Genomic DNA, 13,459 nt, shown 5'->3' on the forward strand with positions numbered 1-13,459 from the left:
AATAGTATTTCACAGTTGTTTTTTCGCTTATTTTTCCACCCATTTTATTTTCTTTGAAACATTGTCCTTTGATATTTTCCCATATTTCCTTGATAATTTCCTTTTTCCCCACATTCTGGTTGTTCATTTCTTTTATTTTTGTTGTTTTGTACAGAGATTTTTATCTGCATTGCAACAAAAGTTGGCAACACTACTCTCTGCTATAGATTGTGTGAGTGCTGTTGTTGTTCCTTGTTATTCGTTTTTGCACAAAGCGCTCTGTGTCCTTGTTGGTCTACATCAGTTTACAAAGAAGCCCTTCACTCTCAACCAACTCACAAACACATACCCATCAATAATGGCCGCCTATGCAGCATTCAAACATGTTGAACTTTACAATGTGGGCAAAACCAAAAAGAGGTAAGTTTAACCATCAAGAGAAAGAAGAGAAGATAAATTTGGTCTCTTTGTTTGTTTTTATTGCAATATAAAAAAATGTTTTTAAATGAGATGTTCTCCTCCTACATACTTGCCATTGCACACGTGTATGAAATGGATATCTTCCTCACCCAAATCTATGTACGAGGTTATATGTGCAAAGACATTTAGCGTAAAGAGCAAGGCTAGAAGAAACAAAACTCAATGCTATTGCCTAACTTAATGAGAGCAGACATTGTTGGTATAGCCTTTAGGGTTTTATTTACTTTAAAGGATACTTGTGTTATACTCAAATAAATCAAGCCGGCTAAAGCTACTACGTGTCTTTGCAATTTAAATATTATTAACGAATTTCGGGGTTCTTTATATATCCTAATTTTAATTCTCAATTTTGTATTTTTATATAAACTTTCTCAGTGTTATTGTTATCGAAAATGTTAGCAAAATTGTATTTCTAAGAAATTTTTCTCAAAAAAAAATTTAAGAAAATTTTATATAAAACAAAATTCTCAAAACTTTATTTTTTTAATAGATTTTCCAATATTGTGTCGCCATTCAATCAATATTAGCTTCCGATATTATGATTAAAAATAAAAAATCTTTCTATAGGAAATTTTTAGAGAAAACTTTCTGTCTCCGGTCAATATTTTTTTCTCTACCTTTCTTTGTATAGGAAATTAACATTTTCTTTCTATAGAAAATTTTCTCAAAATTTTATTCCTATAGAAAATTTTGTCAAAATTTAATTTCTATAGAAAATTTTGTAAATTTTTTTTTTTTATAAAAAATTTTGTCATAATTTTATTTCTATAGAAATTTTTATTAAAATTTTATTTCTATAGAAAATTGTAACAAAATTTTATTTCTATAGAAAACTTTAACAAAATTTTATTTCTATAAAATAATTTTATCAAAATTTTATTCCTATAGAAAAATTTGTCAAAATTTTATTCCTATAAAAAATTTTGTCAAAATTTTATTCCTATAAAAAATTTTGTCACAATTTTATTTCTATAGAAAATTTTGTCAAAATTTTATTTCTATAGAAAGTTTTGTCAAAATTTTATTTCTATAGAAAATTTTGTCAAAATTTTATTTCTATAGAAAATTTTGTCAAAATTTTATTTCTATAGAAAATTTTGTCGAAATTTTATTTCTATTGAAAATTTTGTCAAAATTTTATTTCTATAGAAAATTTTTCAAAATTTTATTTCTATAGCAAATTTTAATAAAATTTTATTTCTTTAGTAAATTTATTCAAAATTTTAATTCTATAGAAAATTTTGTCAATTTTTTTTCTCTGGAAAATTTTGTCAATTTTTTTTTTCTCTAGAAAATTTTCTCAAATATTTATACTGAAAGTTTTCTCAAAATTCTATTTCTATAACAAATTTTCCCCAAACTTTAGTTCTATAGAAAATTTCCTCAAAATATTATTTCTATATAAAATTCTGTGAAAATTTTATTTCTTTAGAAAATTTTCTCAAAATTTTATTTCTATTGAAAGTTTTCTCAAAATTTTATTTCTATAGAAAATTTTGTCAAAATCTTCTATTTCTATCGAAAATTCTGTGAAAATGTTATTTCTATAGAAAATTTCCTCAAAATCTTATTTCTATATAAAATTCTGTAAAAATTTTATGTCTATAGAAAATTTCCTCAAAATCTTATTTCTATATAAAATTCTGTAAAAATTTTATTTCTATATAAAATTCAGCAAAAATTTTATTTCTATATAAAATTCTGTGAAAAATTAATTTCTATAGAAAATTTTGTCAAAATTTTATTTCTATAGAAAATTTTGTCAACATTTTATTTCTATAGAAAATTTTGTCAAAATTTTATTTCTATAGAAAATTTTCTCAAAATTTTATTTCTATAGAAAATTTTCTCAAAATTTTATTTTTATAGAAAATTTTGTCAAAATTTTATTTCTATAACAAATTTTCCTCAAACTTTAGTTCTATAGAAAATTTCCTCAAAATATTATTTCTATATAAAATTCTGTGAAAATTTTATTTCTTTAGACAATTTTCTCAAAATTTTATTTCTATTGAAAGTTTTCTCAAAATTTTATTTCTATAGAAAAGTTTGTCAAAATCTTCTATTTCTGTCGAAAATTCTGTGAAAATGTTATTTCTATAGAAAATTTCCTCAAAATCTTATTTCTATATAAAATTCTGTAAAAATTTTATGTCTATAGAAAATTTCCTCAAAATCTTATTTCTATATAAAAATTCTGTAAAAATGTTATTTCTATATAAAATTCAGTAAAAATTTTATTTCTATATAAAATTCTGTGAAAAATTAATTTCTATAGAAAATTTTGTCAATTTTATTTCTATAGAAAATTTTGTCAAAATTTTATTTCTATAGAAAATTTTGTCAAAATTTTATTTTTATAGAAAATTTTGTCAAAATTTTATTTCCATTGAAAATTTTCTCAAAATTTTATTTCTATAGAAAATTCTGTGAAAATTTTATTTCTTTAGAAAATTTTCTCAAAATTTTATTTCTATTGAAAATTTTCTCAAAATTTTATTTCTATAGAAAATTTTCTCAAAATTTTATTTCTATAGCAAATTTTGACAAAATTTTATTTCTATAGAAAATTTTGTCAAAATTTTATTTCTATAGAAAATTTTGTCAAAATTTTATTTCTATAGAAAATTTTGTCAAAATTTTATTTCTATAGAAAATTTTGTCAAAATTTTATTTCTATAGAAAAATTTGTCAAAATTTTATTTCTATAGAAAATTTTGTCAAACTTTTATTTATATAGCAAATTTTAATAAAATTTCCTCAGAATCTTATTTCTATAGGAAATTTTGCTTAATTCTCGTTCCATAGGAAATTTTATAAACATTTTCTTTCTATTGGATTTTGTATTTTTTTTTTCTGATAGGGAAAAGAATAGAAAATTTTCTCAAAATTTATTTCTATAGAAAATTTTCTCAAAATTTTCTTCCTATAGAAAATTTTCTCAAAATTTTCTTCCTATAGAAAATTTTCTCAAAATTTTTTTTTATAGAAAATTTTGTCAATTTTTTATTTTTATAGAAAATTTTGTCAAAATTTTATTTCTATAGATTTTTTTTTTCAAAATTTCATTTCTATAGAAAAGTTTGTCAAAATTTTATTTCTATACAAAAATGTTGTCAAAATTTTATTTCTATGGGAAATATTCAATATTATCATGTATTCTCACTGGAGTCGCCTTATGTATATTATGACTTTTCTCTTAATTTATGCATTATTCTAATTAAAGGACCAAACATTATGCTATCACCATAACCCATTATCTTTCCTTCCTTTATCACAAATCCTCTTAAAAACTATTTAACCACTTAAAATGGGGATTTTAAAAAAAAATAAACAAAACTTTTAAACAATATATGAAAAGGTAAACGAGGGTGAAATGAGAAAAAGGACTAAAATCCTTTTGTCATGTGTTTTGATAATTTTTCATCAGCTCAAGACCATCTATATTGGCATTTGAAAAATGTTAAACTGGAAAGTAAAAAAGCAAAAGCAATCTCCCTTGTCGTTAGCATTGATAAAATCTCATATCTCAGGTTTTGTAATAGTTGAAGAAACAAATTTTAATGGGGTGGTGATAAAAGAGATAACACCAAACTGGGGTGTGCCCATACACAATACACGGCATACTCCAAAAATGCATTGTTAACATTGTCGTCATCCCCCTCTTCATCTACCGAAAACATAGATTAAAGTCAAATTCACAAAACTAAATACTGAAAATATATAATGCTTCACATTTGAATTTTCAAGACGTCATTTAGTCAGACCATATCAACCACCACCACCACTCGATGCCGCCATATAGGAATGTTATGGAGTTGTAAGGCTTACTATGCTATTTCATAGGGAGGTTTTTACATATTTGGTTTCCTTATGAAAAATAACTTTACAATTTTTTTTAAATTTTATTTATGATCCCAAAAGGTGGTAGGATATCCATAAAGGTTTCTTTTAATTGAATATCTCCCACATAGAGAACAATTAGTAATAGTCCAGTGACTTTCCCCTCAAATCTTTAGCTGTCATATATCAAATGATGATATTTTGTATAAAGTTTCAAGTTAAATTAAAAAGCCAAGTCATTTTTAACAATTTTCAAATTGACCAAAATTTGGGGTGATTTTTTAAATTTGGGTTTTGTTTGCACGCTTATGTGCTATATGAGGTGATATCGAATGTTCTGGACACAAGGTCTGGTTACAACCACCATCATGTGGGAGTAATAAATACTTCCGTATTGAAAAATATCGTAACATCCACAAATTCCCATCAAAAACTTGTCGCCTAAAGCTTGTGAAAAATTTTTAAAATTAAGTCAACATTTTATTTTTATTGAAAAGATTACCTTTTTATAGAAAAATAGTGTCATGGAAAAATAAAAAAAACATAAAAATGTTATTTTTATTGAAAGTGCTATGGAAAATTAAAAATAAATTCCAAATGATGGGAAAACATCTGTTTCGGATTTCCAATTCAATTATTGTTTGTTAAATCAACCATTTTTAAAATAATACCTTTTCAACATCATATGGTATGCGATTAGTAACACTGGCACGGCTGCCACAGTTGGTAGAATTCTACCAAATATGGTAAATTTTTTCTGTTTAGTAGATTATTAGAATTCTTGATGTTTTGGTAGATTTTGCAAAACATTCCTCTGCAACTAAGAGATACTCCATAAATGGAAATAAAATTTTGACAACATTTTCTATAGATATAAAATTTTGACAAAAATTTGTTATAGATATAAAACTTTAACAAAATTTCTATAGAAATAAAATTTTAACAAAATTTTCTATAGAAATAAAATTTTGATCAAATTTTCTATAGAAATAAAATTTTGACAAAATTTTCTACAGAAATAAAATGTTGACAAAATTATCTATAGAAATAAAATTTTGGCAAATTTTTCTATGGAAATAACATTCTAACAAAATTTTCTAAGAAATAAAATTTCGACAAAATTTTCTATAGAAATAAAATTTTGGCAAAATTTTCGATAGAAATAAAATTTTGACAAAATTTTCTATAGAAATAAAATTTTGAAAAAATTTTCTATAGAAATAAAATTTTGACAAAATTTTCTATAGAAATACAATTTTAACAAAATTTTCTATAGAAATAAAATTTTAACAAAATTTTCTAGAGAAATAAAATTTTGACAAAATTTTCTATAGAAATAAAAATTTAAAAAAAAATCTATAGAAGTAAAATTTTAACAAAATTTTCTACACAAATAAAATTTTCACAAAATTTTCTATAGCAATGAAATATTAACAAAATTTTCTATAGAAATAAAATTTTTACAAAATTTTCTACAAATATAAAATTTTAACAAAATCTTCTATACAAATAAAATTTAACAAAATCTTCTATAGAAATAAAATATTGAAAAAATGTCTAAAGAAATGAAATGTTGAGAAAATTTTCTATAGAAATAAAATTTTGGCAAAATTTTTCTATGGAAATAAAATTTTAACAAAATTTTCTATAGAAATACAATTTTAACAAAATTTTCTATAGAAATAAAATTTTAATAGAATTTTCTATAGAAATAAAATACGTCAAGTTTATATTGACCAAATTTTGACCGTATCACCCTTTAGAAATAAAATTTTGCCAACAATTTTCTATAGAAATAAAATTTTGCCAACAATTTTCTATAGAAATAAAATGTTGACAAAATTTTCTATAAAAAAAAATTTGACAAAACTTTCTATAGAAATAAAATTTTGACAAAATTTTCTATAGAAGTAAAATTTTAACAAAATTTTCTACAGAAATAAAATTTTCATATAGAAATGAAATATTAACAAAATTTTCGATAGAAATAAAATTTTTACAAAATTTTCACAAAATTTTCTATAGAAATAAAATTTTTACAAAATTTTCTACAAACATAAAATTTTAACAAAATCTTTTATACAAATAAAATTTAACAAAATCTTCTATAGAAATAAAATTGTGGAAAAATGTCTAGAGAAATGAAATGTTGAGAAAATTTTCTATAGAAATAAAAATTTTCAAAATAATTTATTTAATGGATAGTTTTTTGATAAAATTTTCTCCAAATTTTGGTAGATTATTTTTGACTCGAGTGGCAATCGTGAACACACACTGGAGGTAGGCGACTCCAGCGACATCTATTGACAAAACACAAAAAAGAAAGAGAGGTATTTCGATTCCATTGTTGTTGTTATCTTTTTGTAATTTGGGTTCGAGGTTATAGTTTGAAGCACTCAAAGATCACATGTTGTACTCCAAAAAGAGGACCATTCTTTTTGGGTATGAACGTTATCCTCTCTTGAAATTAATGTCACCTAAAAAGTAATATCTCGTGATTTTAAAGTTGCAAATAAAAGCCATTTTTAATTTCTCTGAAACACCCTGTATTGTTGTCCGCTCTAAATCTATAAACAAACCGTGTAAAAGTTTAATAACCTCAGCATTGTCTAATGCCCCTTTTATAGGTGCCAATCGAATGGTGTATCTCATGTACATATATACTTGCAGGAACATGCACATATATACTACCGCCATATTCCTTAAAACCAAGTGGGAAACATACATATATATTTTATAAACCCACACAAAAAACGTGTATGAGTGTGTGTAGGCCCTGCACTTTGAAACAAATCAAAGGTAGGAGTTTTTTTTTTGTCGTCAGTTCTCATACCTTTGTTTTTTTTTTTTTTTTTTTTGTTACGTGGGCTCTTCTTCCTTTCTCCCAATGTCTGTACCATTCTAATGTACATAGTCTAATGGCCGGTCGGTCGTTCGTTGGCCAAATATTACGGGCAATATTGATTTTCTTCTTCGTCATTACAACAAAAAACAAACCTTCTAATAAGCTCCTGCAAATACCAGGAATATCCAAGTGGAAAGAAATTTTTTCAAGTGGAAAAACAATGGTGGACATTTTTGTTGCTGTTCTATTCCTCCCAATTGTTTTACATAGATTTTGGCCAAGAACTTTGAAGTTTTTGGCGTTTGTATGCTAATGCTTTTCCAAAACTATTATTTCGTGCCAAAGAACTGCCAGTCTTTCTTCGTTCTTCTTCGTCGCCGCATCTACGAAATTAGGTTTAATGAACTTTTGATTGTGAAAACGCTCTAAATGGCTGGGGTGGTGGCCTATGAAACATTAACAAAAATTTTTGTGTAATTATAACAAAAACAATCTTATAATTATAGACAAATGTTGAAGTTTTACTAAAGCAGTTAAAGGTGTTTACACATTTACGACATGACTCCCCAAAATAGAAAATGTTATGGGTTTCATTTGTTTATTGAATAAAAAAAGAAAACGATCTTGTTTTCACCGGGAAGCTATAAGCTTCAAGTAATCAGAAGTTTAATATATCTAAATGTTCATTATATACGAAGTTTTATGAAAATATTTTTTGTATAGGAAATTTTGTCAAAATTTTCATTCTATAAAAAAATGTCAACATTTCCTTTCTCTAGGAAATTTTGTCAAAATTTTCTTTCTATAGGAAATTTTGTCAAATTTTTATTTTTTTATGAAATTTTGTCAAAATTTAGTTTCTATAGAAAATTTTGTCAAAATGTTTTTTTTTTTTTTCTATAGAAAATTTTGTCAAAATGTTTTTTTTTTTTCTATAGAAAATTTTGTCAAATTATTGTTTCTATAGGAAATTTTGATTTTTTTTTCTATGAAATTTTGACAAAATTATCTTTTTATAGGAAATTTTGTCAAAATTTTCTTTCTATAGGAAATTTTTTTTTTCTATGAAATTTTGACAAAATTTTCTTTTTATAGGAAATTTTGTCAAAATTTTCTTTCTATAGGAAATTTTGTCAAAATTTTCTTTCTGTAGGAAATTTTGTAAAAATTTTCTTTCCATAGTTTTGTCAAAATTTTCTTTCTATAGGAAATTTTGTCAATTTTTTTTTCTATGGGAAATTTTGTCAAAATTTTCTTTCTATGGGAAATTTTGTCAAAATTTTCTTTATATAGGAAATTTTGTAAAAATTTTCTTTCCATAGTTTTGTCAAAATTTTCTTTCTATAGGAAATTTTGTCAAAATTTTATTTTTATAGGACATTTTGTCAAAATTTTCTTTTTATAGGACATTTTGTCAAAATTTTCTTTCTATAGGAAATTCTGTCAAAATTTTCTTTCTATAGGAAATTTTGTCAAAATTTTCTTTCTATAGGAAATTTTGTCAAAATTTTCTTTCTATAGGAAATTTTGTCAAAATTTTCTTTCTATAGGAAATTTTGTCAAAATTTTCTTTCTATAGGAAATTTTGTCAAAATTTTCTTTCTATAGAAATTTCGTCAAAATTTTCTTTCTATAGAAATTTTGTCAAAATTTTCTTTCTATAGGAAATTTTGTCAAAATTTTCTTTCTATAGGAAATTTTGTCAAAATTTTCTTTCTGTAGGAAATTTTGTCAAAATTTTCTTTCTATAGGAAATTTTGTCAAAATTTTCTTTCTATAGGAAATTTTGTCAAAATTTTCTTTCTATAGGAAATTTTGTCAAAATTTTCTTTCTATGGGAAGTTTTGTCAAAATTTTCTTTCTATAGGAAATTTTGTCAAAATTTTCTTTCTATAGGAAATTTTGTCAAAATTTCCTTTCTATAGGAAATTTTGTCAAAATTTTCTTTCTATAGGAAATTTTGTCAAAGTTTTCTTTCTATAGGAAATTTTGTCAAAATTTCCTTTCTATAGGAAATTTTGTCAAAATTTTCTTTCTATAGGAAATTTTGTCAAAATTTTTTTTCTATAGGAAATTTTGTCAAAATTTCCTTTCTATAGGAAATTTTGTCAAAATTTTCTTTCTATAGAAAATTTTGTCAAAATTTTCTTTCTATAGGAAATTTTGTCAAAATTTTCTTTCTATAGGAAATTTTGTCAAAATTTTCTTTCTATAGGAAATTTTGTCAAAATTTTTTTTCTATAGGAAATTTTGTCACAATTTCCTTTCTATAGGAAATTTTGTCAAAATTTCCTTTCTATAGGAACTTTTGTCAAAATTTTCTTTCTATAGGAAATTTTGTCAAAATTTTCTTTCTATAGGAAATTTTGTCAAAATTTTCTTTCTATAAGAAATTTTGTCAAAATTTTCTTTCTATAGGAAATTTTGTCAAAATTTTCTTTCTATAGGAAATTTTGTCAAAATTTTCTTTCTATAGGAAATTTTGTCAAAATTTTCTTTCTATAGGAAGTTTTGTCAAAATTTTCTTTCTGTAGGAAATTTTGTCAAAATTTTCTTTCTATAGGAAATTTTGTCAAAATTTTCTTTCTATAGGAAATTTTGTCAAAATTTTCTTTCTATAGGAAATTTTGTCAATTTTTTTTTCTATGGGAAATTTTGTCAAAATGTTCTTTCTATAGGAAATTTTGTCAAAATTTTCTTTCTACAGGAAATTTTGTCAAAATTTTCTTTCTATAGGAAATTTTGTCAAAATTTCCTTTCTATAGAAAATTTTCCCAAAATTCCCTTTCTATGGGAAATTTTGCCAAAATTTTCTTTCTATTGGAAATTTTGTGAAAATTTTCTTTCTATAAGAAATTTTGTCAAAATTTTCTTTCTAGAGGAAACTGTGTCCAAATTTTTTTTTCTATAGGAAATTTTGTCCAAATTTTCTTTCTATGGAAAATTTGTGTGTAATTTAATTTTTTTTTTTGTAATGTTCATAATAAAAAATTCTTTATTCCCCGTTACGATTATTTAATTTGTTTGTTTTTCCTAATGACTTGTTCATGTTTTGGATTTGGAAATGTTTTCTCTTTGTTTTTTTTTAATTTAGAGAAAGCAATAGCAGTTTATTTTTAAATACACAAGCCAAAATTTTCTTTCTATAAGAAATTTTGCCAAAAATTTCTTTCTATAGGAAATTTTGTCAATTTTTTTTTCTATGGGAAATTTTGTCAAAATTTTCTTTCTATTGGAAATTTTGTCAAAATTTTCTTTCTATTGGAAATTTTGTCAAAATTTTCTTTCTACAAGAAAATTTTGTCAAAATTCTCTTTCTATTGGAAATTTTGTCAAAATTTTCTTTCTATAGGAAATTTTGTCAAAATTCCCTTTCTATGGGAAATTTTGTCAAAATTTCTTTCTATTGGAAATTTTGTCAAAATTTTCTTTCTATAGGAAATTTTGTCAATTTTTTTTTCTATGGGAAATTTTGTCAAAATTTTCTTTCTATAGGAAATTTTGTCAAAATTCCCTTTCTATGGGAAATTTTGTCAAAATTTTCTTTCTATTGGAAATTTTGTCAGAATTTTCTTTCTCTAGGAAATTTTGTCAAAATTTTCTTTCTATAGGAAATTTTGTCAAATTTTTCTTTTTTTTAGGAAATTTTGTCAAAATTTAGTTTCAATAGAAAATTTTGTCAAAATGTTTTTTTTTTTTTTCTATAGAAAATTTTGTCAAAATTTTCTTTCTATAGGAAATTTTGTCAATATTTTCTTTTTATAGGAAATCTTAGCAAAATTATCTTTCTATAGGAAATTTAGTCAAAATTTTCCTTCTATAGGAAATTTTGTCAAAATTTTCTTTCTATAGGAAATATTGTAAAATTTTTCTATTGGAAATTTTGGCAAATTTTTGTTTCTATAGGAAATTTTGAAAAAATTTTCTTTTTATAGGAAATTTTGTCAAAATTTTCTTTCTATAGGAAATTTTGTCAAAATTTTCTTTCTATAGGAAATTTTGTCAAAATTTTCTTTCTATAGGAAATTTTGTCAAAATTTTCTTTTTATAGGAAATTTTGTCAAAATTTTCTTTCTATAGGAAATTTTGTCAAAATTTCCTTTCTATAGGAAATTTTGTCAAAATTTTCTTTCTATAGGAAATTTTGTCAAAGTTTTCTTTCTATAGGAAATTTTGTCAAAATTTCCTTTCTATAGGAAATTTTGTCAAAATTTTCTTTCTATAGGAAATTTTGTCAAAATTTTTTTTCTATAGGAAATTTTGTCAAAATTTCCTTTCTATAGGAAATTTTGTCAAAATTTTCTTTCTATAGAAAATTTTGTCAAAATTTTCTTTCTATAGAAAATTTTGTCAAAATTTTCTTTCTATAGGAAATTTTGTCAAAATTTTCTTTCTATAGGAAATTTTGTCAAAATTTTCTTTCTATAGGAAATTTTGTCAAAATTTTCTTTCTATAGGAAATTTTGTCAAAATTTTTTTTCTATAGGAAATTTTGTCACAATTTCCTTTCTATAGGAAATTTTGTCAAAATTTCCTTTCTATAGGAACTTTTGTCAAAATTTTCTTTCTATAGGAAATTTTGTCAAAATTTTCTTTCTATAGGAAATTTTGTCAAAATTTTCTTTCTATAAGAAATTTTGTCAAAATTTTCTTTCTATAGGAAATTTTGTCAAAATTTTCTTTCTATAGGAAATTTTGTCAAAATTTTCTTTCTATAGGAAATTTTGTCAAAATTTTCTTTCTATAGGAAGTTTTGTCAAAATTTTCTTTCTGTAGGAAATTTTGTCAAAATTTTCTTTCTATAGGAAATTTTGTCAAAATTTTCTTTCTATAGGAAATTTTGTCAAAATTTTCTTTCTATAGGAAATTTTGTCAATTTTTTTTTCTATGGGAAATTTTGTCAAAATGTTCTTTCTATAGGAAATTTTGTCAAAATTTTCTTTCTACAGGAAATTTTGTCAAAATTTTCTTTCTATAGGAAATTTTGTCAAAATTTCCTTTCTATAGAAAATTTTCCCAAAATTCCCTTTCTATGGGAAATTTTGCCAAAATTTTCTTTCTATTGGAAATTTTGTGAAAATTTTCTTTCTATAAGAAATTTTGTCAAAATTTTCTTTCTAGAGGAAACTGTGTCCAAATTTTTTTTTCTATAGGAAATTTTGTCCAAATTTTCTTTCTATGGAAAATTTGTGTGTAATTTAATTTTTTTTTTGTAATGTTCATAATAAAAAATTCTTTATTCCCCGTTACGATTATTTAATTTGTTTGTTTTTCCTAATGACTTGTTCATGTTTTGGATTTGGAAATGTTTTCTCTTTGTTTTTTTTTTTAATTTAGAGAAAGCAATAGCAGTTTATTTTTAAATACACAAGCCAAAATTTTCTTTCTATAAGAAATTTTGCCAAAAATTTCTTTCTATAGGAAATTTTGTCAATTTTTTTTTCTATGGGAAATTTTGTCAAAATTTTCTTTCTATTGGAAATTTTGTCAAAATTTTCTTTCTATTGGAAATTTTGTCAAAATTTTCTTTCTACAGGAAATTTTGTCAAAATTCTCTTTCTATTGGAAATTTTGTCAAAATTTTCTTTCTATAGGAAATTTTGTCAAAATTCCCTTTCTATGGGAAATTTTGTCAAAATTTCTTTCTATTGGAAATTTTGTCAAAATTTTCTTTCTATAGGAAATTTTGTCAATTTTTTTTTCTATGGGAAATTTTGTCAAAATTTTCTTTCTATAGGAAATTTTGTCAAAATTCCCTTTCTATGGGAAATTTTGTCAAAATTTTCTTTCTATTGGAAATTTTGTCAGAATTTTCTTTCTCTAGGAAATTTTGTCAAAATTTTCTTTCTATAGGAAATTTTGTCAAATTTTTCTTTTTTTTAGGAAATTTTGTCAAAATTTAGTTTCAATAGAAAATTTTGTCAAAATGTTTTTTTTTTTTTTCTATAGAAAATTTTGTCAAAATTTTCTTTCTATAGGAAATTTTGTCAATATTTTCTTTTTATAGGAAATCTTAGCAAAATTATCTTTCTATAGGAAATTTAGTCAAAATTTTCCTTCTATAGGAAATTTTGTCAAAATTTTCTTTCTATAGGAAATATTGTAAAATTTTTCTATTGGAAATTTTGGCAAATTTTTGTTTCTATAGGAAATTTTGAAAAAATTTTCTTTTTATAGGAAATTTTGTCAAAATTTTCTTTCTATAGGAAATTTTGTCAAAATTTTCTTTCTATAGGAAATTTTGTCAAAATTTTCTTTCTATAGGAAATTTTGTCAAAATTTTCTTTTTATAGGAAATTTTGTCAAAATTTT

The 13,459-nt window shown here is 22.8% G+C and overlaps 1 protein-coding gene across 7 annotated transcripts in view; it reads left to right on the plus strand.

The window, feature by feature from the left end:
* Positions 1-13,459, plus strand: part of Jupiter (microtubule-associated protein Jupiter) — a 249,325-nt gene that overhangs the window by 156,594 nt on the left and 79,272 nt on the right. For 6 of the 7 annotated variants that reach the window (XM_075289315.1, XM_075289319.1, XM_075289318.1 and 3 more), the window contains exon 2: positions 155-399. The exons of the other annotated variant lie outside the window; for it this stretch is intronic. In XM_075289315.1, coding sequence (XP_075145430.1) covers positions 338-399 — 62 coding nt within the window. In that variant the 5' untranslated portion in view covers positions 155-337. The remainder of the gene's footprint in view (positions 1-154; positions 400-13,459) is intronic. 7 annotated transcript variants of the gene reach the window in all.

Source organism: Haematobia irritans, chromosome 1, assembly GCF_050003625.1.
Source record: "Haematobia irritans isolate KBUSLIRL chromosome 1, ASM5000362v1, whole genome shotgun sequence".
In the NCBI taxonomy this organism is placed as follows: domain Eukaryota; kingdom Metazoa; phylum Arthropoda; class Insecta; order Diptera; family Muscidae; genus Haematobia; species Haematobia irritans.